This window comes from Pleurodeles waltl, chromosome 1_1 (genome assembly GCF_031143425.1).
Source record: "Pleurodeles waltl isolate 20211129_DDA chromosome 1_1, aPleWal1.hap1.20221129, whole genome shotgun sequence".
Lineage (NCBI taxonomy): Eukaryota > Metazoa > Chordata > Amphibia > Caudata > Salamandridae > Pleurodeles > Pleurodeles waltl.
The window spans coordinates 383,715,442-383,741,976 of NC_090436.1; the positions used below are offsets into that span (position 1 = coordinate 383,715,442).

Sequence of the window (26,535 nt, forward strand, 5' to 3'; positions counted from 1 at the left end):
GTGGCCTGTTGGTCCTGTGGCAGGGCCTCCTGGCGACTAGTGGCAGCGGAAGTGGAGGGCTTTTCAGATGACTGGCTACTGGCAGGGGCCCGCTGGTGTGCTGTTGCCTCCCTCATGATGTTGGCCATGTCTTCCAGCACCCCTGCTATGGAGATCAGGGTGTTGTTAATGGCCTGCAAGCCCTCCCTGATCCCCTGATACTGTACCCCCTGCAGCCGCCTGTTCTCCTGCACTTTGTCTAGGATCTGGCCCATCGTGTCCTGGGAATGTTGGTAGGCTCCCAGGATCTTGGAGAGTGCCTCCTAGAGAGTCGGTTCCCTGCTCCTATCCTCCCCCTGGCACACAGCAGTCATCCCAGTGTCGCTGTTGACCTGCACCTCTGTCCCCTAAACGGTGTTCCCACTGCCACTGACCCCAGGTCTCTGATTGTCTTGGGGGCGAGGTGTGGCCTGGGGTCCCTGTACAGGTGGGACAGAGGTGCGGGTACGTTGGGTGGGTGCTATGGTATTGGTTCCTGATGTGGGAGGCTCTGTGGTGGTCTGTGAGTGGGCTTGGGTGACCGGCTGTCCAGTGGTCTCGTCCACATCCAGAAGTCCACAGTTACTGTCATCACTGTGGGCCTCTTCTGTTGGGGGACTGGATAGTAGTGGCACCTCCTCTCCAGTGACATTGGCTGGGGTACCTATGGGATGTAAATGATGTATTATGCTTCAAGTGTCTGACATTTGTATTTCTGTAGCTTTCCCTCTATGGTTGTTGTTCCCCTGCCAGCTTTTGCTTGTCTATGCTGGTATATTGTGATTATGTTAGTTTGCCTATGCTGTGCATGCTTTAGTGATGAGTGTCCAGGCAGGGCCGGGAGGGGTGTCCATGCATTGGTATAGCATGCAGAGCCTGGCATTGGGATTAGTGAGATGTGATGGTGAAGTGATGGGAGTGAGGGTGTGTGATGGCATGAAGGTATGGGGGGTGATAATTGTTAAAAGTTGACTTACCAGTGTCCAGTCCTCCGCCAACTCCGGCGAGTCCCTCAGGATGCAGTATTGGCAGTACTTGCTCCTCCCATGCTCTGGGGGTCCACCGCCAGTCCTCTGTATGGCAAGCTGGTGTCTTGCTGCTATGGAACGTACCGCCCCCGGTAGGTCGTTCCACCTCTTCCTGATGTCATCCCTTGTTCTTGGGTGCTGTCCCACGGCATTGACCCTGTCCACGATTCTCTGCCATAGCTCCATCTTCCTTGCTATTGATATCTGCTGCACCTGTGCTCCAAAGAGCTGTGGCTCTACCCTGACGATTTCCTCCACCATGACCCTTAACTCCTCCTCAGTGAAACGGGGGTGCCTTTGTGGTGCCATGGTGTTTGTGTGATGTATGTTGGTGAGGGTGTGTTGGGTAATGTCGTGGGGTGTGTGATGTGGAGTGCGTGAGGGGTGTATGGGTCAGTGGCATTTCCCTACAATGTCATAATGAGGGCCTTAATCTCTTTAAGGAACTCCTTGTACGCTGAAAATAGATGCACAACTTGCCGGAAACAATGCACAACCTGCCTTGCGACAAGAAAATCACTGCACGGCCGACTGGAACGACGCAGCCCAACTTCCCAAGTGAAGATTCGAAGCAGCGCCTGCCTTGCGATCGGAAATTCGAAGCACATCCCTACCGGATCGATGCACAGCCAAACTGGAACGACGCAGCCCGACTTCCCTACTGAAGAATCAACACAGCGCCTGCCGTGCGACAGAAAATTTGACGCATCACCACACCGTATCGACTCAACACCTGTGACTTCGTTCAGCATTCCCAGGATTTCCATGCATCGTCCCTTGGCGTCAAAAAGTTCCCCGCATCACAGTGAGGAACCAAGTCTTTGCGCCTGGAATCGATGCAAAGGCCCTTGCAGCGTGGAAAGAAATGACGCATTATCTGTGCCATGCCGGAAAATCTGAGGCACACCCTATTTTTTCCATGCACCTCCTCCTCTGCGGTCTCCGTGCATGTTATTTGTGACGCAAACCAGGTACTTTGTGAAACCAAGAGGTAACTGTTGATTTCTAAGATTTAAGACTCTTTTTAATTTTGCAAAAGGGATATCTCAACTTGTGCTTATTGAATCTTCATCATTTTGACCTTAATTTAACCAGATAAATATCTTATATTTTACAAAACCTGTGTGGTGTATTTTTGTGGTGTTTTCCTGTGTTACTGTATGATTGATTGCACAAATACTTTACACATTGCCTTCTAAGTTAAGCCTGATTGCTCAGTGCCAAGCTACCAGAGGGTGGACACAGGATAATTTGGATTGTGTGTGACTTACCCTGACTAAAATTGTGGTCCCTCTTTGGACAAAAGGTGTGTACCTCTGCCAATTAGAGACCCCATTTCTAACACCCGTTTTTTCCTTAAAGTTTCTGTTGGTGCTCCCACGAATGTCTGTATGCTGGTTCAGTGTCTGGATGACAGGTGTTGGCCTACTTGTCCTGGGGTGTGGGCTTTGGGGTGTTTGTTGGTTGGTTGTTATGGGAAGGTTCATAAGTCGTGTCCTAGATCAGGACTCGTCTTTTTACTGGATTGTGGGAGGATCCCATAGGTGGGATGACAGCTTTAGGTGGTACCACCCTCTTTACCATTGTCCTATATGATGGCAGACCCTATGAATTATAAAGTCCTCTATTGGAATATTAGGGGAATGCATATCATGGCCAAGAAGCACAAAGTCTTCTTATATCCTAACATACATGGGGTCCAAATCTCCAAATCGTGCTCCTTCAGTAGACACATCTAACTGCCAAGGAAGGAGCATCAAACGGTGTAGGTGGAGGGGGCAGACATACTTTACTTCTTATTCGGCCTACGTGAGAGGGGTGATGGTGTGGCTATGAGCAGGGGTCCCCTTCAGCATGTGGGACATCTTAAAAACCCAGCAGGCTATTATGTTGTGGTCACTGTACATCTTGATGGGTGAGACACCACAATAGATAGTGTCAATGGGCCAAATGTAGATCAGGCAGCATTCTTCGATGGGTTTTCCCGGATGCTGGTCTCATCTGGTGGGGTCAATGATCCTGGGGTGTAACTATAACAGCTGGGCGGATCCTGTCCTTGATCGTTCACACCCACCTTTGCAGCATTCTCTAATGATACGAATGGGCCGCACCTTCTCAGCATGGCAGAGGAAGTGGGGATTGATTGATTCCTGGCACTTGCACAAGCCGTGAGAACGTGACTATTCAATTTTTTCTAATTTACATGACTTGTATGTACGCTTAGATGCCCTCTTATTAACCCTGAATCTCCTTGAACTGATCTGATCCACGGGGTAGCTCTCCAGGACCATTTCTGATCATAACCCCTTGTTAGTAAGCCAAGGTTGGGAAAGAGTTCATCCCTGCATCCCGACATGGAGACTTGAGCCGGAAGCGTTGGAAGACGCTGTCTTCCACAATACAGTGGGGAATTCTATTAGTCATAGCAGTTCAGCCTCCACTCCCCAAGTAAAGTGGGATGCATTTAAAACAGTGTTTAGAGGAAAGTGCATCAGAGTTAGTCTGGGTCCGACGGACTGTTGTCAGAAGTTTCAGAGGCTGAACAGGCCTTGCGAGCTATCAAGAGATGCCGACCAGATCACCCAGAACTACAACCTGACCTTTCAGAGAGTAAAGAAAATGTTGTGGAATGTGTACAGGATCTACGTAGTTTTGACTATAAGAACTACATGGTGAGAGCACATGCGGAAAGAGACCACACTGGCTCACTTTTAGCATGGTTCACCAACCCAGCGAAACATGACTCAGTCACTGCTGATCTAGACAGTTATAGATTTTCTGATTGAAGCCCTCCTGGCAGTGGACTTTGGAACCCTGTTCACTATTACACTGCCCTATACCGCATTACCAATGCTTGTTCAACTGCTAATATTGAGGCATTACTAGATCCCCTGACCCTTCCTACAGTCACTATAGAAGATGCTGGGGTGTTGGTCAGGATATTACACTACCAGAGATCTGGTCAGCCAAAAAGTCCAAAGCCCGAAACAAAGCATCTTGCGTGGACGGGCTGCCGTTGATATTTTATTCAGCGTACATACATATTTTGGCCCCCAGATAAGCCGATATGTATAAAAGTGCTAGGGCGGTTTGCTGCCACCCTCCACATGAGAAGATCTGGTTGTGCTCTTGTTGAAACCAGGGAAGCTAGTACATGACAAAAAAGCTTACCATGTTGAAGACGGACTACAAAATTCTCAGTAGGCCACTCGTCTTTTGCACCATATGCCCACCCTCATACATGTAGAATAGGCAGGATTTATCCTGGGCCGCAATACAGCATTTAATATTTGCAGGTTCCTTGCATTATTGGAGGCTGTCACATACGGCAAGGGATAGGTAGGGGTCTTTGCAGTAGCTACTGAATAGGCTTTTGACAGCCTAAAATGGGCCTTCCTCTATATCATAATGAATCATTTTGGCCTGGTTCAGGGTTCTAAAGCCAGGATTAAACTGCTATATACTGAACCCTCTGCAAGGGGTCAGAGGGGTCGTATGATCTCAGATGGCTTCAGAGTGGAGTGTGGAACTACACAGGGCTGCCCTCTGTCGCCTCTACTTTTTGCCCTGGCAATGGAGCCTCTAGCTAGTCATGCCAGGGGCTGGAAATGCTTTTCACTGCATAACAGTAGGTGCCCAGACACATCATATTGCGTTATACGCAGATGATCCTTTTATCTTTTTGCATGACATGCGGGGGCACTGACGGGAGCTCTGCAGATACTGGATCGCTTTGGCTCCCTGTCTGACCTATGTGTTAATTGGCAGAATTCCTGTCAATTCCCTACATTGGTGGCCAGTGAGCCACTGGCTAAACTAGGAGGGTTACAATGGGATTCCAAATGTTTGCCCTACCTTGTGGTTCAGGTATACTATGTCCCTGCAGACCTACTGGAAGGTAATGTAGGGTAGGCACTTTGCTCTAGCACTAATTTTTGGAAAAACACTTCCCTTGTCTGTAGCAGGCCGCGTGGCATTATTAAAGATGATAGCACTCCCCCACCTACAATAATTGTTGGTAGTACTATCAGTATTGATCCCCCGGTCAACTTTCTGGGACACTGACACATTAATTACGGGGCATCTATGGGCCACAGGGTCACAGGAGAGTAGCTCTGACCACACTCCAGAGGCTGAGACAGGACAGTGGATTAGCTGTTCCCAATTTTGAATCCTACTATCAAGCAGCATAGTGGATGGCAGGCAGGCTCGTTCCCAGGAGAACACTGGGGCCTTTTGTGCTGGATCTTCATAGTCTGATTAGGGTGTTGCACCAACTTTGCCATCCTTGTCCAGACAGCACCCTGAAATTTCAAGTGCTGCGATGATGCTGGGCATGCAGTCTGCAGAAAACACATTTGAAGTTCCCTAATATCCCAATGGGGTTTCTTGACATGCCTCCGCACAGAGGCGATTGCCGGGCCCTGACAGACTAGATAGTGGCGGGGGCAACAACAGCAGTGACCCTCTTTCCAGCAGAGATGCTCCTTTCATTTGAAAAGTTCAGCTTACAATATGACTTGCCACAGGGCCATTTCCTTCTTCCTGGTGTGGTAACAACAGTAGTTCGCAGGCACTGGAGGGTGGGCTTGGCTGAACCAAAAAGCTACTAGTACTTGGTCACCTCATCAGGCACCTTTAAAGCAGTCACATGTCCCTATAACATATTGAGGGGGATGTACTATTGCCCTTGGATGATTTTACAGCCTGCTGGGAGGAAGATGTGGGGTTCGGATACCGGAGAGAGCCTTGGGGACCATTTTAGAACATATATCCAAGGTCACCCGAAACGCACAGTTCAAACGTATTAATAGATACTGTGCAATGAAAGAAGTGATGTGCCCGAGGAGGTGGGGGCTGAGTTCCTTCATTTGTTTTGGAAATGACCGGAGCTCCGAGATTACTGGGAAGAAATAGCTTGAGTGGTGGCTGAGTTCACTGAGAGGGAAGTCCTGTGCAATCCTGGACACTGCCTATTGAGCTGATTCCCACATACAAGAATAAAGTCACAAGTAAGTTCTAAGACCTAGCTTTTATCCTTGCAAAGAGAGAAACTACTAGGAACTGGAAAGCCCCGAGGGCGCTCCAAGTGGTGGTCTGGAGAAAAAAGGTCCTGAGACAGGTTGGTATAAGAGGACTCTGAGCACCCCCATTCCCTTGAACAGCTGTTGGCTTTCCCCTAACAATTGTAGCAGTTTTAGAAGCTAGAGCTACTTATGGGATGCCTTATGGTAGACATGGGATAAGAGCACACCCTTGAGACACTGGTGGCACTGTATACCTACATGGAGCCACCTATTCAGAACTGTGGCAGCTTCCATCATCTAGAGAGTATGGAGTAGATCAGGGCATGACTGGGGGGATTGAAAGAACAAAGGTTTTTTTTTTCTCCCATTGATGCTGTACAATTTTAAGACGGGCGGGGGATCCCCATTCTCAAGAAGCTGTAATACTGATTGATTCCTTGTAAGACCTTGATTGTCATTTACTATGTATTGATTTACAGCTCTTTGGATTGTCCTGCCTTCATGGATGGTGTACGTAATTCACCTGTATTTTCAATAAAATCTGTTTTAAAAAAGCTGCGTCTTTCTTACTAGGGTTATAACAAACGGTAAAAGTATTTTTGTCATTTATATATTCCCTTAAAATTCAGCAAGTTCAAACTGCTTCTTCTGTAAGAGGTTTAACATACAGTAAGATTTTATAGCACCTATAATAATACTTCCTTAATATTTACCAAGTTCAAGATCATGAAACAATTGTTGCCCAATGATGATAAAAGTGTTTTAACCTCAAACTGTAGTACGGATATTCTGCTCATAGTCACTGTTTTGTTGTATATGTCATTCTATGTTACATGTTATGGTGTTGCTGATGTACTGAGATGACTACCACATATTGATCAGCAAACAGTGTGTGGAGAACCAACACCAAGCTGGTGCCTTAGCAGAGCTGCGTTCTGTCCACACCCTGGTATGGATTAGGATGCATGTGGATAACGAAGAGCAACATCACCAAACTGTCAGCCTTCCACACCAGCCTCAGAAGAATCTTGAGCATTTTCTGGCCGTGAACCATCTCCAACTAGTAACTTCTCACCAGATACAATCAAGAGAACATGGACACTATCATTATGAGAAAAAAGATGGAGATGGATAGGACACACCATCAGAAGCCAACAATACTCCTTCACAGGACCACTTTTCCACTAGACCGCAGAAGGTAATGGAAGAGAGGCAGGCCAAAGAACACCTGGAGGTGCACTCTGGATCAGAAATGAAGACCCTGAACCACAGCTCGGACATCGTACAGAAACTTTCCCAGACAGACCGAAGTAAAGGTCCTTTATTGTTGCCCTAAATGCCAGTCAGCAGAAGGGGCAATAAGTAAGTTACATATTGTTTTAAAAATGTTTTATAGAGCCTGTCTCTCACGTATAAAGGTATTGTGGAGTTACTATATCCAGTGCAAAAATAGAGCACCAGCAGAAATATAATTTAAAAAGCCAGGTTTTTAAAGCTTTCCTGAACCTCAGATGGTGTTCCTCTGTTCCATGAGGAAATGAACTAGAAGGGCAGTGCCGCAGTTTGGCTGGTACTCTCGAAGAGCTTTGCCCAGCCAACATGAGGAACTTGCAAAAGGGATAACACACAGAACAGGTCCCTGGAGCCGGAAGGTCCATGAACAATGCACAATAATTTGAAATACATTTTTTTTCAACTGGGAGCCAAATGAACTGCGTCAATTTACGTATCATATAGCTGAACATTTTCGTATTTAGTGAAATACGAGTGGCAGAGTTCCGAATCAGCCATGTGCGAGTTAAAGATTGATTTGGTAGGCCTAAGTATAGGTAATTGCCATGATAGGATTGCTTAGTGTCCCATTTTTAGAGGACATGGCCTGGCAGCTCAGACTGAACTCTTCCTATTGAAATAGGATACGTTTACGGATACGCTCCTCACACTCACTGGTGAGATGCTGAATCCTATGACCACATGAAGGCTACCCTGATTGAGGGCTTTGGATTCACCACTGAGTATAGAATTAGGTTCAAGGGGGGCTCACAAAACCTCAAGGCAGTCCTTTGTTGATATATAGACAGTGAAAACACTAGATTGTTGGATATCTGGCAGTGGAGTGCATTACTATGATGGGCTTTATAATTTGTTTATGAAAGAACATCTTTTAAGTAACTGTTTCAATGACAAGTTGCATCAATATCTGGTGGACCTGGTCCAATTTCTCCTCAAAAATTTGGAAAGAAGGCAGAACATTGTGCCAAGACTAGGTTGACCAAGTCTTCCACTGGGGGTGACCAAAAGAAAGGGGTTAGAAAGCCTCCCCAAGGGAAGGGTATTGAGACACCTAAGGATAAAAGTAAAGAGTCTTCCAAAGGCCCCCAAAAACCTGGCCAGAAGGGTGGACCACAGCCTCTTCACAATCTTCACATGGGCTCAAGGGTAAAACCTTTGATCCCCAAAAGGCCTGGTGTTTCAATTGTAGGTAGAATGGACACCAAACTGGAGACTTGGCCTGTCCCAAAAAGAATCCCCCTAGTACTGCACCACGTAGCACTGGTATAGCCTGTCTCCAGGCGGCATAAACACTGGCCCAGAGCAAATCACTGTTCACAAGGAAGCTACTTTAGTCTCTGAGAGTGGGGTAGATGTTGCCACTCTTGCTGTCTGGCCCCCTAGTATGAACAAATACTGGCAGCATCCCTTGATGGACGAAGGTAGAAGCCCTGAGGGATTTGGGTGCCAGTGACACCATAGTGTCAGAAAAACTGGTTTCCCCAGGACAGTATCTGACTGGACAAACCTATCCATTAACCAATGCTGACAATGTAACTAAGGACTATCCCATGGCTACGGTGACATAAGAATGGGGAGGGGATACTGGTCTGAAACAGGCAGTGGTCTCTTCTGCAATCCCAGTTGAATGTCTGCTAGGGAATCACAGCTTGGACTGAGGTAGAACTTAAAACCCATGCCGCCATGCTGGGAATCCCCGAGATGGTGTGTGTGAAGACTAGCGCACAAAGCCAAGCACAGGGTGGAAAGGAAGTATTAGAGCCCAGATTAATGGCCCAACCAGCCAAGAGAAATGGCAAGAAGACTGGGAGACCAGCTTCTGTACAGCAACAAGCACAAGACTCCTCTTCCCAGGAAGAAGTCTTAACATCCTCTGAGGGAACTGAGTCCATGGAGCTGGATGCTTATCAGGTAGAGCTCTTGGGCACAGGGGGACCCTCAGGGGACCAGCTGTGCCAGGGACAGAGAACCTGTACCGCTCTTGAAGGCCTGAGGCAGCAAGCACCTGCACAGGAAAAAGGAGATGTCAGTGCCTTCCACAGAATATATTGGGAGGAGGGACTCCTGTACACTGATGCCAGAGACCCCAAACCTGGTGCAACCAGGAGAGTGGTAGTGCCTCAGCAGTTTGGAGAATTCATCCTCACTTTATCCTATGACATCCTCTTAGCTGGGCGTCTTGGCCAAACCAAGACATGGATTAGGCTAGTCAGCCATTTCTATTGGCCCACCATGTCTCAAAAGGTAAAGGAGTTTTGCAGCTCTCCTGTGTCACCTGCCAAGCCAGTGGTAACACAGGTGGCCACCCAAAGCCCCCCCCTCATTCCACTTCCAGTGGTGGGGGTTCCCTTTGAAAGGGTTGGTGTGGACATTGTGGGTCCACTTGAACCACCCACAGCCTCAGGAAACTAATACATACTGGTAGTAGTGGATCATGCTACCAAATATCCTGAAGTAATTCCTCTTATGTCTACTACAGCTCCTGCAGTAGCCAAAGTCCCTACTAGTATCTTTACTGGGGCAGGGTTTCCTAAGGAGGTGATTTCTGACAGAGGTACTTATGCCCCTTACCTAAAACACATGTGTAATTAGTGTGGGGTGACTTACAAGTTCACCGCTCCACACCATCCACAAACCAATGGACTTGTTGTGAGGTTCATAAAGACACTGAAGGGCATGATCATGGGGCTCCCTGAAAAACTCAAAAGGAGATGGGATGTTCTCTTGCCATGCTTGTTTTTTGCCTATAGAGAGGTGCCTCAGAAGGGAGTAGGGTTTTCCCCCTCTGAACTTCTGTTTGGCCACCCTGTCAGGGGATCACTTGCAGTTGTGAAGAAGGGTTTGAAGAGACCTCTCCATGAGCCTAAGCAAGATGTGGTGGACTATGTGCTGGGCCTCCGCCCAAGGGTGGCAGAGTACAAGGAAAAAAGCATCCAAAAACCTTAAAGCCAGCCAACAGCTCCAGAAGCAGTGGTATGACCAAAAGGCTGCTCTGGTAGAATTTACACCAGGGCAGAAGGTATGGGTTCTGGAGCCTGTGGTTCCCAGGGAACTTCCGGACAAGTGGAGTGGCCCTTACCCAATCCTAGAAACGAAAAGTGAGGTCACCTAGTTGGTAGACCTGGGCACTAGCTGGACACCCAAAAGGGTGATCCACGTGAACCATCTCATACTTTTCTGTGACAGAGCTGATGTAACCCTGCTGATGATTACTGATGAGGAACAGGAAGCAGAGAGTGAACCTCTCTCTGACCTCCTCTCTCACAACCCTAAAAATGTGTAAGTTGATGGAGTTTTCTACTCAGACACTCTCACTGCCCAACAGCAGGCTGACTGCAGTCAAGTCTTGCAATGGTTTGCAGAGCTCTTCTCCTTAACTCCTGGACAAACACTCCTTTGTACCCATAAAGTAGGCACATGAGACAGCTTGCCTGTCAAATCTAAGATCTATCGGCAGTCTGATCAAGTTAAGGAGATCATCAAGGTTGAAGTCCACAAGATGCTAGACTAAGGGGTTATTGAACCCTTTGACGGTCTGTTGGCTAGCTCAGTGGCCTTAGTCCGCAAACCTCATCCCCAGGGTGAAAAGAACCAAATGAGGTTTTGTGTGGACTAAAGAGGTTTGAACTCTGTCACCAAGACAGACGCTCACCCTATTCCAAGGGCTGGTGAGCTGACAGACAAATTGGGTGCAGCAAAGTTTCTCAGTACCTTTGACTTGACTGCAGGGTAGTGGCAAATTTGAATGGCACCAGGAGAAAAAGAAAAGACTGTTATGCCCTTTGGTTTAAAGAATGCCCCTGCCACCTTCCAAAGGTTGGTGAATCAAGTCCTTGTTGCCTTGGAGTCATTCAGTGCAGCATATCTAGATGATATTGCTATCTTTAGCTCCTCCTGGCAGGATTACTTGGTCCACCTGGAAAAGGTTTTGCAAGCCCTGCACTCAGCAGGCCTCACTATGAAGGCATCTAAATAACATGTAAGGGCAGGGCACTGTTGTATACTTGGGCCACCTTGTAGGTGGAGGCCAAGTGCAACCCTTACAGCCAAAGATCCAGACAATTCTAGACTGGGAAGCTCCAAAAACCCAGACTCATGGTTACTATCGAAGGTTTGTGAAGGGATAAGGATCCATTGAGACTCCCCTCACAGAACTCACCTCTAAAAGACGCCCAAGAAAATAAACTGGAATGTTAGTTGTCAAAATGCCTTTGACACCCTGAGGGAGGCAATGTGCTCAGCACCAGTTCTCAAAGCTCCAGACTACTCTAAGCAGTTCAATATGCAGACAGATGCCTCTAAACATGGGATAGGAGCAGTCCTGTCCCAAACCAGTGACCAACCTCTTGCTTTCATTAGCAAGAGGTTACTCACCAGTAAATAGCATTGGAGTGCCATTGAGAGGGAGGCCTTTGTTGTCATTTGGTCCCTGAAAAAGTTGAGACCATATTTGTTTGGTACTCACTTTATTGTTTAAACTAACCACAGACCTCTCAGATGGCCGATGCAAATGAAAGGTGAGAATCCTAAACATTTGAGGTGGTTCATCTCCCTACAGGGAATGGACTTTACAGTGGAACATAGACCTGGGGCTGCCCATGCCAATGCAGATGGCCTTTCCAGGTTTTTCTACTTAGACAATGAAGACTCTCTAGGGAAAGGTTAGTCTCATCCTCTTTTGTTTGAGAGGGGTTGTGTGGCAAAGTGCCCCTTTCTGGCTAGGTTACCCCAACCCCACACTTTTTGCCTGATGTTGATGCTGACTTGACTGAGAGTGTGCTGGGATCCTGTTAACCAGGCTCCAGCACCAGTGTACTGCCCCAAAACCGTACCATTGTTTCCACAATTGGCACACCCCTGGCACACAGATAAGTCCCTTGCAAAAGGTACCAGTGGTACCAAGGGCTCTGTGACCAGGGAGGGCCCCTAACACTGCAGCATGTATTGCTGCACCATAAGGGACCCCTCACTAAACACATGCGCACTGCCATTGCAGATTGTGTGTGTTGGTGGGAGAAAAAAACAACATCAATATCCCTCTCAGGGTGCCATGCCCACAACCCTCTGCCTGTGCCATAGGTAAGTCACCCATGTAGCAGGCCTTACAGCCCTAAGGCAGGGTGCACTATACCACAGGTGAGGGCATGGCTGCATGAGCAATATGCCCCTACAGTGTCTAAGTCCATTCTTAGACATTCTAAGTTCAGTGTGACCATTTTGAGTACATGGGTTCGGGAGTCTGTCATTATGAAGTCCACAGCTCCATGATGGCTTCACTGAAGTCTGGGAAGTTTGGAATCAAACTTCTCAGCACAATAAACCCACAATGATGCCAGTGTTCGATTTATTGTAAAATGCACACACAGGGAATTTTAGAGATCATCTCTGTATTTTACCCAACCCTTTAGAGCAGGACTGACCCGTCTTTGCCAGCTTGCCACTACCAGACAAGTTTCTGACCCCCAAGGGGTGAAAGCCTTCGTTTCTAACCCCCAAGGGGTGAAAGCCTTTGTGCTCTCTGGGGTCAGAAACAATGCCTGCTCTAGGTGGAGGTGCTTCACACCTCCCCCTTGCAGGAACTGCAACACTTGGTGGTGAGCCTCCAATACTCAGACCTCCTGCTACAGTGCCCCAGGGCACTCCAGCTAGTAGAGATGCCCACCCTCCCGGACCAAGTCCCACTTCTGGCGGCAGGTAATGCGGGAAAATTAGGTAAAACAGAGAGGAGTGACCACTCTCAGTTAGGACCACCCCCAAGGTGTCCAGAGCTGAAGTGACCGCTTCCCTGCAGAATCCTCCATCCTGTGCCCAAAAGGAGTGGGCACAGGAAGGTTGTAGCCCCCCTCAGGGACAGTAGTTATTGGGTACTGCTCTCTGACCCCCGTAATGGCCCGAAATCTAGTATTTAGGGGCTCCCCTGAACCTCACTCATCAGATTCCTAGCGACCTTAAGAAGAAGACGAAAGAAGACAGAGGAAGGACTGCTAAGCCTACCCCAGCAGTAAAGACCCCAGACGACAACCGATTTAGCCCCAGCCCACCAGCCTGTATACAGCTTCAAAGACCCCTGCTGCAAGAAGGCAACGTATCCTGCAGGACCAGTGACCTCTACAAACCCCCAGAGGACTGCCTGCCTAGCAGAGGACCAATAACTTCCAAGGACAGTGGCACTGTCCAAAGGAAATCGCCAAACGGATTCCGGAACTGCCCCGTATCCACAAGTCCTGCCGACTCTGCACCGGACGCCCATGGCCTGAGTCCAGGTGGCCCACCAGTCCAGAGAAGGTCCCCAGGTGATTCCGATCTCGAGTCCATCCTGGATTGACCCCTCCTGGCCACCACGACAACCCTTGCAACCTGAATTTAGGGACTCCCCCTGACCGCGACCAGATCTGACAAAGATTCACGATGCCTAAAGGTACAACTGCATCCGCAGCCCCACGTCCTGGGGAATTCGAACGATGATCCAGCAACATACAGCGGGCACCTCTCCTTCCTGTCCAGCCTTTAGTCTCCCACAACTGCCCCACTGGACACAGCTTGCAGCATCTTTGTGGGCCCGGGGTTCCCTCATTAAAAAGAACTGGGCGCCTGATGTTATGTTTGCAACCTGCACCCGGTCGCCCCGTGCTGCTGAGGGTGTGTGTTTGCTGCTGACCTATGGTCAAACCCCCCCCACCCCCTGGTGCTGACGTAAACCCCCCAGGCCCTTGTCCTGAAACTACGGGTACTTACCTGCAGTTGCTTTTCTCCTAAGTCCCCCCAGTCCTCATAGGATTCCATTGCAAACCCGACGGCAACTTGACCTCCGCTCCGGCCGGCCACGTGTTGCTGGTGGGGTGCTTCTTGGGGTCATCTTGAACTTTGACTTGTGGACATCTTAACACGCGAAGACTGGGCTCATAAGTCATGCACTTACCTGCTTTCTGTGTTAACACTTTTCTCCCCCTAGGACTCTATTGGCTCCTATGAAAAATTGCACTGTCAACTTTTGAAATTGAAAAGTGTTACTTACTTGTAAACTGCTTTATCTGCAAAATCCAAACAAAGTTCATTTGATACATATGCTTAATATATACTTCCAACTGTACTTACCTACAACAAAGATCCTTTGGTTCTAGTAATAAAGTACAATATATATGTTTGCTATATAAAAACAATTGGCCTGGAGTTTTTCATTGAGTGTGTGCCTCATTTAGCAAAGGAAAGTAGATACATGAACCTTGAAATGTCAACAGAAGAAACAGATGAAAAAAAACATACAACTTATGAAACGTAAAGTAGTGTTTCTGCCCGTCTTAAGGAATCTGCATTACCTGGTTGCTGTTGAGTAACAGTACATACACCAAGAAGTGCTGTTCTGGGTCAGGATGCTTTTTGGTGGTGTAGATTTATAGCAAACTCCAAGCCGAAATGCTGTACAGTTCTCGACCACAACCTCCCAGTAATGCAGGCCGCGTGCAGGCAGCAGCTCCCCCAGGATCGACGGAGTCCTAGATCGAGTGAACAAAAAAATAGTCTAGTAATATACCGTCCTGAACCAATAACAACAGCGCTGGATAAGCACTTGTATACAAGAGTCCGTGCACTACATTTCCTAAAATGTTTCCATATAAAATCTTATTGGATCTAGAAACTTAGAATATGCACGCCATGCTGCTCGCGTGCCCTGCAGGGAAACTGCTCATTTAAGAGCTGAGGAGAGAAGTGGTGGGGGAGGGGTGGGTGTATTGTCATTGGGATATTTATTTTGGAGCTCCACATTAGACAGTATTTTCCCCATTCATGCCCACTACACATTTGAGTTAAAACGAATAAAAGTTTTACAATAAACTGTTTTTAGTCACATACATCAATTAATCTATCCCCTACCGACAAAAGTTTGAAACACTCCAGGCCTGGTCTTTGTCTTGGAAATTGAAACATTGACCCTGTATAGTCAGTTCCTAACGTGGTGGCCCAGTCGCTCATTTCTCGAGTACCAACAGCATACACACTTCTGTATGATGATTCTTTACCTGCTCAAATGACTGTCCCTGTAAGATCTTTAAATAAAGTGATCCACACAACTCTCCAGGGCTCGCCACCTCAATTCAGACCTTTCCCTTCGCAGCAACTAACAGATACAGGCCTTGATAGTAGTGACATACTAGTGGAGGACAATTTAGGGACAAGTGCCCTGCATGACTGTGAGCGCTGTATTATCCTTCCTGTTTAACATTTTCTGGTTCCCTCCCACACTGTTCTGGACTGGTCATCCCCTGCCATTCAAAAGTCCTTAGCTGAAGGTGTCTGGGTGAAGACCACAACCCATTGGGCAGCTGGTTTCAGGTTTTTGCCCTGCTCTATGGACAGTATAGAAGAAAACAGAATCCTGATTGAAACAATTCATTTTAAAGAAAGCTCTGAATATGGTACTTGCGTCCCACCAATGTCCCAAAGTGGGATAAATACTTGACCCATCCAACAAACTGTACTGCATCTGGATGGAAGCAGCCAGTGTTCACCAGTCCAAAGCCACAACTACCAAGTACAAGACTCCTTCCCAAGGCTAGGAACATAACTATGAACTTGAAAATCCCTGCTATTGTCGACCTGCCCTGCAAAAAAGAAGAAACTAGGCCTGCCCAGAAAAACAGAGGCAGCTGTACTTCTCGGTGTGGGGCCTAATTGGCCTGGACTGACCTGAGAAGTAGTGCACCATCCGAGCGGGGAAAAACTGCAAGTATTCTGGGATTGCTACCATAAGGAGTATGACCATATCTGCCATTTTTCCAGTTCTAATCGGACATAGTGTTTTCTTCCTCTAGACAGGGGTACTAGGTAGTGACTCGTTGACTGCTGTTGGATGCTCTATTTCTTGAATCATTTCAACATCTAGCACTTTACGGTTCCAGAGATATTCCTCAATAAATTTGTTTTTGTACCCTAACCCTAAATTATTTAAATATTCAATTCACAGTTCAGCTACTTGTGTTGTACTATTTGTTAATTTGTTCTCCGTTTACAGTAATAAATATATAACAATAATTTACATGAATATTTACCATAAAAATATTTTTGCTAAATGTTTTCAACTTTTGTAAGCTTTTTCAAGTTTCCCTATAATTGACAATAGGGAGATCTCTGTCCCGGCGGTGGAACATTCATCTTCTCACTATGCCTCCACTGCCTACTAGGGAGACATCAGAGCAATGATCAACACATGGTCAACAATTCTCAATTAAATATGTGACTCTCTGTCCCCTTCCTTAGGCACACAAAGTGGCCTCTCTTTTTCGCACGACAAATGTATGACTCTGAGAGACTTACGTGGTGCAAAGGTGCCCAGAAAGAAACAGGATTCTACAAGCATGATAATAAACAAGCGCATATTGACCAAATGGGCCTGGGAAATACATGGTGGCTGGGCCGCTAATCACTTGGTAAGGGACAGCGTGTAGGAGGAAGGTTGCTATATGCTGTCGATAAGATGCACCACAGAGGGTTTGGAATGCAGGCACTTTGGCCCATGAGCATACAAGAGTTACCATGCAGGTGTGGATGTGAGGGAAAAAGCAAGGTGGAGTGGGATGGAAGGGAATCTTCTCATCTAAATGTGTGGGTAACCAGCTGGTTTCATTGTGGAAAACACTGAAGATCTTGATCTACTTGGATAGTTGACCACAAACTAGGGTTTATAATATGTCAAGGTGTTGCTTCGAGAAGTGACTCTTTAAATATTTGTCCTTCAGGAAAAGGGTAAAACTGTTATTTGAGGGATCATTTTTGCTGGGTTTCTCTTTGTACCAGAAACACCAATTCTACTATGGCTATGTGACAGACCTCAGAGAAACAAGGAAAACACCAATGAGGAAAAGACTGTGTACTTGGCAAGTGAATCATGGAAATATTCGCCCCAACATGCCTTTGTTTCAAAGTTTCTGAGATGGGTATGGAGGTCAGGCTAGGATACCAAAAGAGCCCAAGGAAAGGAGTACAACGGGAATCTTCCATTGTGCCAGAATGATGGAGAAACCATGAACGCCATGAACCCCAGTGATCTCAAGTCATTGTTGAGATCACTGACTGACCCAGCTGCCACAAGGAGAGAGAAGCGGAGTCTCAAAATGCCCAGGTGCAAAGAAACAGAGTGCAGCCTCAAGTAAGTGACTACAGGGTAGTGGGGAACTCTCCAACTTGCAGGAAAGGGATATCATTAAGAACAAGCATTTGCAATGCAATGTGTCTTGCATTACGTCGAGTTAGAGCTATTAGTGTTGTAAACTCCTAACTGGACTTTCTTTGCCACATTAAATGAAAAAAAAGGAGCTGCGAAATAAAGAGAAAAAGTTGTCCAGAAACCATACGGAAAACATGGAGCCTTGTATGTTTCCAGTAGTTTACCGGTGCTCTCGAGGAGGGCTAAACACCGGAAAAGGCATGACTTATGCATGCCTTTCACAAATGAAAACAAGCGGATTTTAAAAGGCAAGCCCACGAACCAATGAAAGTGACTGATGTGACATGTGCGTGGTTAAACTCCCCCTAAAGAGAGATTAGAAGAGAGACGGAGCACTTTGCGCTCGTCCCTAAAAATTGGGAAAATGAACTGCATGTGGCCCACGTCTCCGCAACCGCAACCTCAGACATCACATGCCAGTCAGTCAACCCTATCATAATCACATTAGATTGGGTCTACTGTCTTTCGTGGAACGAGGGATAGACTAACAGTGATGAAGTCATTCTTGAGAACTCTGACCAACCCCAGCTGCCACAAGGAGAAAAGTACTGAGTCCAGAAACTCTGAGGTGCAGAAAGCATGCTGTGGCTTCAAGTGATTGCATGATGGTGAGGAACACTCCAACTTGCAGGAAGGGGACATTATTGAGCAAAATGGGGAAACCCCGGGCACCAGGTGTCAGTCAGTCAACCCTATTCTAATCACATTAACTTTTCTGTTGTCTTTCGTGCCACAGAGAAATTGTTACTGAGAGCATCTACCTGTATAAAGAGACCATTATTCATTTGATCTATTCATGATCTGTGAGGTGACCGTGAAACGCTACCTTTATTATTAGTCACTCATATCAGTTCTTATTTTTATTTTTTCCCAGAGGACTTCCTTCTCCTTGTAAGATGGTTTGAGCCATAAATACCAAGTATGTGGAAGTCTGAGGAAGAAACCTTGAACTGGAAAACTTTGGTTGTCTAATACCACCAATTTGTATCTTGGAAGAATACACAAACAATAAAGTAGAATTCACCATATCCTTTTGTATATAGAGTTGTATTCCTTGATGATTGATATCCGGTTACAGGCTGCTATTTCATTACTCATGTAGAGGTATTTCAACAACTACAATTATTTTATGACACTGCCAGTGCTGTTGTCTGAAGCCACAGCCTGTAAAGCTGATGTAAATTGTCAACCATCTGAACCTGTAAGGTCCCTCTAACCTGAACAGCACTTCTGCTGTATAAGCTTGAAACATCTGCCTACCTCTACTGTTTACAGCCTTACATAGTGTGAGCCAAAATCATACCCTATCTTGCACTTCTGCAAAGCCCATTGTAAACCTGTGAAGTCACAGAGACTGCAGAGGACACCTAAGTCTTGATGGCGAGTTTGGTGGTAAAAATCAGCAAACTCACACATTTGGTAAATACCAGATTTGTAGGATTCAGTAAATAACACTGATTAGACGTTGTATTTGCTGTGCACCCCAGATTAGGAATTTACTGCATGTGTTAAATACTAAATGTGGGCTAATGACTTGATCTGGTGAATACTGCATCAGATAAATGGCACATGCACAAAACATTAGAAAGTGCCCATTTCCAGGCGCTGTAAGTTCCTGGAGTGAAACAATGAATGAATAGAGAGCAGAAACATACACAGTAACACACAGAAGGACTTCAGGGCACATCAAAGCACAACAACGTCTTCCTCTGTGAGGTACTACTGAGTCATCACAAACAGAAACCAGGCAAACTCTTCAATTATGATCCCCAGCAGGGTAAGGACGTACAGTTTTAAGGATCCTGCACAGGACGTCCTGACCAAGATGGTGGTAAGAAACTATGTCCATCTAATGTGCCATCTCATGGTGAAGACACCACCAAAAACAAACAAGAACATGCCAATGGAATCAGATAAAAAACAAAATCAATACTGTATCAATAGATTCATATGATGTTGAGAATATTAAAAACAGGTTTCAAACCTTGAAATGATAATTACTTAAGTGAGCTGCCAAGCACGAGCAAAAAAGCATGGTAACTGCTGGAGGTTCTCAACCTCAGTTCTACCTCAAGACATGGGAAGATAATTTTATAACCAACTCCACGATGTATGTAGAGAAAGACATTAAAGAAGGTCTTCAATTTGGAGGAACACAAGGAAAGAGACACAAGAGTTGTGAAGGAAGTACATGTGGTTGTTAAGAAGTTGACTTTACTGAGTATCATATTCATTATGAGGCGTGACCTATATAATTTGTTACACACATTCACACTGATCAAGGCGTGTGCTGCCATAGGGAGGAAAAAACAATATATAAAAACGAATACATTAATACAAAATGTTTTCCCAATATACACACAAAACAAAACAAAATGTATGAAAAAATATTTATGAATATGCACAAGAATTTTTATTTATTTATTCTTCAAACTTTTTGAATGTCAAATTCTGATGGGCGCATATATATTAACCAGTTTTTTTTTAAGTAGAGCTAGAGCTTCCCACTCATCCTGTGAGGTACTGGGCAGAGTGTTGTTTTCTCCTAGTAGTGAAGGTGTGCATAGAATGACATTTAATATTCGTTTTCCGAAAGACTGTCATTGTATAGTGGTCTTTCACTGTGGTAATGTGGAGGAACAATCACTCTGGATTGGCGGTCATCATTTTTGCAGCATTAATACTAACTACAGCTGGAGATGGAGCCGGATGTGGCTTCCCAATTGGGATGCCCTCAGACTAGGAATGTAGAATGGCGGGCGGGGTGATAGGACGTCTGCAGATTTTTGGCATGAGCCTTGTTACACACTCCTCTAAATCAAAACCCTGTCCTTTTCCAAAGATATATTTCTGGCTGGACATTGAATTTATCTTTTTTAATCTGTTTGAGTATTTTTAATACAATTGTCCATAACACATGTACAGAAATGAAAATGTGAATGCAATGCTCACATACATTTAAAAAAAAGAAAAAGGTAAAGGGCATGGAACAAAGCAAAAGGAAAAAACACAACATAACAAGTACATTTTAGCAGTACACGAAACGTATAAACTGAGGTCTGGCAGAAAGCAACAATGAATCAGGGGAAAGAGTTGACCAGTGCTAATGACCATTATATTGCCTACGATTAAGGCAGACATAAGAATCGCAATTATGTTATATAACCCCAGGCAAACATTTTACTGTGAATTATCATCAGATTTTGGGTCTGTTTGCAACTAAACATCATCTGAGGTTGATACTGGTGACTTGGTCTATTCACGGTGTCCTCTGCCTAAGCCACTAGTGAAGTTCCATACGCAATTTTGCCATGCTAGGCAAGACGATTTCCAACAGATTGCAATAGCTCTTTTGGCTATAATTATAGCCATTATACAGGTCAATCAGGCGACATGTGGCCTTACTTGACTTGAGGTACGCCATTAATCCTAACAAGCAGGTTTTTGCATTATATGAGTTTTACCAGTCTAGACAGTGAACTCGTGACCTTAAACCAGGAAGCACAATCGGGCATAACCATGTCATATGTCAGAACGCAGAGACTGCACTATGGCGCCAACTGGTCTATATCAGAACTGGCCTCCTCTATTGTGAATGGAGCATCAAACTCAGCCTCTTCGTCTTTCGATAGGTGAGGCAGTGTAGTGCCTCATTCATACTGTTCTTCCCTATGGCCCGGTCTATTGCTGCCAGCGAGATATATACATACTTGTAATATGAGGTAAATATTTTGTTTATGTCTGACTGGGTTTGAAGGATATGACCGTCTGGGTGTCTGAATGAAGTGATGATAGTGTAAGGTGCTCCAGACTTTTCCAGCCCAGTGGTGGAAGTGGGCGGATTGGAAAGGGCACGATGTGCTCCTACTTTTTTAATTTATGCAAAAACATTCCCCTACTTCTTATTAAAAGACAACCATCCCAGGATGGTAAACTCCAATGGTACAAATGCTTCAGCTTAAGTTTCATTCAGGGAGTGTTCTGTGCTGTGAGACAGAGGGAGAGGCAGGCAGCTTAACAATTAACAGGCCTTCTTGCCAGGGTCCTCCTTGCCTAAAGAAATGCAAGTGCGCAAAACGTGTCAATCTGCAGATGTAAAGGGGGCTTTGGAGCAGGTACTGGTTTTTTGATCCAATCTTTCTTTTCGACTGGTAGTGCAAGGGAGTAAACAGTTGTCCTGTGCAGTGTGTGCTTTTCAAGGCAGTTAAATAACAATAAATCATTACCTCCAGTCTATGTATTACTAAAACCTATATTTTGGAAGCAAAGTTTAAACTGAAACCTCTTTGCACATTTAGTATCAGTCTGTCAGTCGGTCTTATACCTTATACTGCGTGTAATGCAAGTTTAACATAATGACTTCTCAGTGCTTCCTGTCGAAGGATAGGCCTTCGCAGCACTAACAACACACAAGCCACAATTCTCCATTGCACCAACCAAGATTTAATTATTTGGCTTTCTGATTGCACACAATCCTCTAAGTGCATTAACTACTAGAGGTCTCATTATACACAATAGTGCACATACCACTGATTAACAACGTTTTAATTTTTGTTAATTTAATCAATGAGTTATTATATATGTAGCTACCTGAAGGAGACTATTTTGTTTTTTTTAGCCATATCTTTGACCCAGCCCCCACACTCATTGATCGTGATCCCACTGCATGCAGCATCACAGTTCTAACACTTTTTTAATGTATTTGGACCGCTGCTCTAGCCTTGGTAGCAAACAGCCGGATTTATCCCCCTCTGAATGTTTCAGACCTGAGCTGCGTTCTCCGTGTCCTCGAGAGAGCTCAGCTCGACAAGCAACTCGCCGTGTAATCGTTTTATTTGCTGACAGGCAGAAAGTCTTCTAAGGCGTGCATCTCGATCTCAAGTGTGTGTAATTGCTTATGCAGTGCTGCCCATTCCACACAGAGGTGTTAATGCAGATACCTGTACGTATACCTTAAGGATTTCCAATGTGTTTGATGTGTCCCTCGTGGAACTTATGTTTATTTGAAAGAAAATGCATTATTTTGTTATTGACTGTGGTTCTGCAGAGAACATTGTTAAGCAATGAGGGTAGCAGCCGCTAGGGGAAAAGCTGGCAGTAGTGCACCCCATTGTAAAGTGAGCGCTGGGGGCTGTGATCGGAGATGGCTTTAGTCAGGTATTCACCTCCTAGAACCGAATCTAATGTAGAGAATATCATATCTATGCAGGTGTGCAGTGAATGAACGCGCGAATAGTGTGAATACTTCCATGTTTGTGGGTGCCCGGCCTCCACATATCTGTGAGTTCACAGCCTCTGCCCCACCTTGAGAGCTGCTCAGAGAATTGACTAGCAGGAGCCCCCAGCAGGGGTGGGTATGAGCTGCCCACATCTTTGTCTAAGGATGTCGGTCAGTAATGCAAGTTGGAGAGGAGAGTGTGGACAACAGGGTATATATGCCGTCTATGAAGATTAACTGACGTGCTGGGAAAGTACAATGCCAGAACATGCACCAACCTGTAATACAACAGGCCTCCCACATACAGATTGCAACCCTCTGGAATAGTTTGCTGTGTCTCAGGTGTGAGGGGATCCATGCGTTTTGAATCCTATTTCCACTTTGGATTCCTGAGCCAGTTGTGGATTAGGGGTGGTCAGCAGATGGCCAGGTGCTCCTGGTCTGAGGGCCATCTTCTGGAACTTCCATTTGACCCCTCTGAATAAGGAACTTTGTTAATCCATTGCCAAAGCATTTTCAGTGTGTAGTCCAGGAATAAGAGTACCTTATTATTCCCCACTTCATAGCGGCCGACAATTCTGGCCACTTGCATGATGACGTTGCAGTCTTTTTAATATAGCAGCTTTGCCACCATGGGTCTCAGTGGTGAGCCTAGTGAGGGACCACACCTTGCCAGCCTATGTGGTCTTTCTATTGCAAAGAAGAATGATAAGCCCTTTGGGGCCAAGAAGTTGGTTATCCATTTTTCCAGAGATGTCAAACCACCCCTTCCTTCCACTTCATTCTGTATTTTGACCACTGTAATACTGTTGAGTCGTGCTCTAACTTCAGAGTCCTTGGCTCTATCGTCCAAGAATTGTATGCAGTCCATGAGGTCGCGGATCAATTGTCATAACTCAGTGGCTTGAGGTTCTAGTGTTTCAGTTACTGTTTCTGTGTGCAGCACTCTATCATTCAGTTTCCACTGATCATCTCTACCAAGTCAAGATCAATTGCGACTGTGTCAATTTTAGACTATAGGGAGTCTCTGGTGGTGTTCACTGAAGCCAATATGATGTCCAGTTTGTCTGTGGTGTCAGGGGCCAGAGCTCGTGGCTAGTCCTGTCCATAGCTTGCATGAGCATTCTCCTTTCTCAATAGTTGCACCATGGATATCTTGTGAGGTTTTGTGCAATATATGGGAAACCTTGTATGGTGTACTGGGGACCAGAACAACGTGTTCTTGTGTACCAAATGTTAAAGTTTTGTTTGCAAGCTCATCTACTTACATGGTCAGCCCGCTTTCAACCTGACTCTTTACAAGTTGGAGCCATGTTAGACTGACACACAAGCAACTGATCATGACAAGAAGGGGCTAAAGTCAATGTTTCAGAAGCCAGTGGAACAGTAGATGTTAATGACGTAGGCTGTACTTCCTGCAAGTTTTTCAGATCTAGATGTTAGTGGGGCACTCCAATCCACTGTGGTGTTTAGGCTGCTCATCTCAGATGGATCTGGTCTCACCTGGCTGGGTCATAGGAGGGCGCAGGCAATGCCATCCAACCACTGCAGTATTGTTGATTTAGGAAGGAAGGTAGTCCAGGAGCCCAAGGAGGGGTCTGGGCATTAAGCTTCAGGGGTGACGGCAGAGATTCCACCCTTAGTAGAGTGGTGATTTTTCTTTTTGCTTAAACATCTGTTTTATTTTGCATTGTTTACAACGAAAATATGGGTTTAACAGTCAACAATAATCCCCTGAATGACGGCAAAAATACGCAACCTTCGGAACAATAATACATTTCTACTATTCAACTTCTTGTGTCCTCCCGCAGGCTACAACCTTCCCTCTAATCCCCAAGCTGTCTCCTTTTGACCCTCAGTGTCTCTTCCTTTATTTGTCTATACCCTGTTCGTTCACCAGGTAGCGGACCCAAAATCGAGTCTTTTGGGTCGCCTCATCCATCAGGTTTTCCCATGGACCCCATACTTAGGAAAATGTTTGGGGCATATCTGCACTTCCCCACCTCCGAATGATGTCACATCTGGTTCCATTAGTGCTACATTACAAAGGAAGAACAAATATCTGTCCAGCGAGCAATCTCCCCATAGCCCAAGCATGATTAGTCATGCGGTCAGCTCCAGTAGCTCTTCTAGGTTCCAGGACAACCTATTCTGAACCACTATTCAGAACGGCCCTCACTTTGGGGCATTACCACACAAGTAGAGTGGTGATTGACTGTCCATTTAGGTGACAAAGATGGAGGAGCTCTCCATCATTAGGTGGTGTAATCCAAGGGAGGTGAAAGGCAGGCGCGGCCCGTCTTTTAGGGCGGAGGGGCCACGTCCCCCACCTTTTGCCCCTCATGAAGAGTGTCTGACAGGCTGAACTGAACTTTGCTGGGCTGAGGAGGTCACAGCTCCTATGGGCGTGACCTCCTCGGCTCAGCAAAGGTGCCCTGAGGCCCTCCCCTGGGTGACAAGGAAAGCGTCACCCATTGACTTCGACCTGGGCCCTGAAGCGCCCAGGGCGAGTGTCAATCAGTGACACTTTGTCACAGAGTGGGGTGGGGTCAGCAGTCTCACTAACCCCATCCCACTCTGTGACGAGACTGGGACTACTGCTTTCCCTCATTGGCTGACCTTAGGTCAGCCTATGAGGGAAGGCAGCAGTCCCAACCCTCCTGGAACCTCGAGGCTTAAGGTAAGTGTGTGTGTGCATGTGTGTGTGATGTTTTAAAATGAATGTTTGGTGCGTGCATGCATGTTTGAATGTTATGAGTGTTGTTAATGGATGTGCGTGTGTGAAAGAATGAGTGTGTGTGTGTGCTTCCCGCCCACCCCCCTCCCTCCTAAAGCTGCCGGCCACCACTAGTGAAAGGGCAGGAAGAGTCACCAGTTCAGTATATAAGAGCCTCTCGCTCACCTCACAGTTCTGTTTGTGGGATACAGGCTTTCCTAACATTGTACCTGTTTCATCACCTTTCCAAACATGAAAATAGTTCTATTTCGGGCTACCATCTGGGACAAACTTGGAAAGCCCCTAAGTCCAAAAGCATCATCACCATCATGATCAAGGCTTTGGTGACGTCATTTCAGTATAATGACTTCCCTCTAATCTTTATGTTAACATAGAAGAGCAAAACATTCCACCGAGTATATTTTGGCTCTGGCCTGAACCTTCCAAAGGTTTAAATCTGTGCCTTGAACAATAGCATGAGGTACAGTACGAAGTAAGTAATGAGCAATTCATCTGTCTCAAAACTGTTACACCATAAAAACTGTGGAAAACACAAATTAATCTGAATAAAGTCTTCTACTATGAAAATTACACTCTGGGAAGCTTAGGGCCTGATTCACCAAGGTAAACTTGCGCATCTGTGTAAGTTTAAGATTGTTAGCTATTCACAAATGTATTTAACTAGTAGTATCTTTACAACTGTGGAGTCTCCGCACATAAAAGGTAGGAAAATCCTCTCTTTTTAAGAGCAGATACTCCACATTCATAAAGATACTACTAGTAAAACATTTTATGAATAGCATAAAATCGTAAACACAAAAGTGTAAGTTTATCTTTGTGAATTATGCCCTCGGATTCTGAGACTTTTCTAAAAGGCTGCATTAAAACCATCATTGAAGATATCTCATTCATAACCGTGACCACAAAGATGTGTATCATTGACTGGTTATCTTAAGAAGCCAGTGGCTATCCCAAATGGGTGTTCCCAAACAGAATAAATGAAGAAGAGATTA

The 26,535-nt window shown here is 45.8% G+C and overlaps 1 protein-coding gene across 1 annotated transcript in view; it reads right to left on the reverse strand.

Moving 5' to 3' along the window:
* Positions 1–26,535, reverse strand: part of CMYA5 (cardiomyopathy associated 5) — a 249,381-nt gene that overhangs the window by 24,666 nt on the left and 198,180 nt on the right. Inside the window, exon 12 of the mRNA XM_069223208.1 lies at positions 14,683–14,859. Coding sequence (XP_069079309.1) covers positions 14,683–14,859 — 177 coding nt within the window. The remainder of the gene's footprint in view (positions 1–14,682; positions 14,860–26,535) is intronic.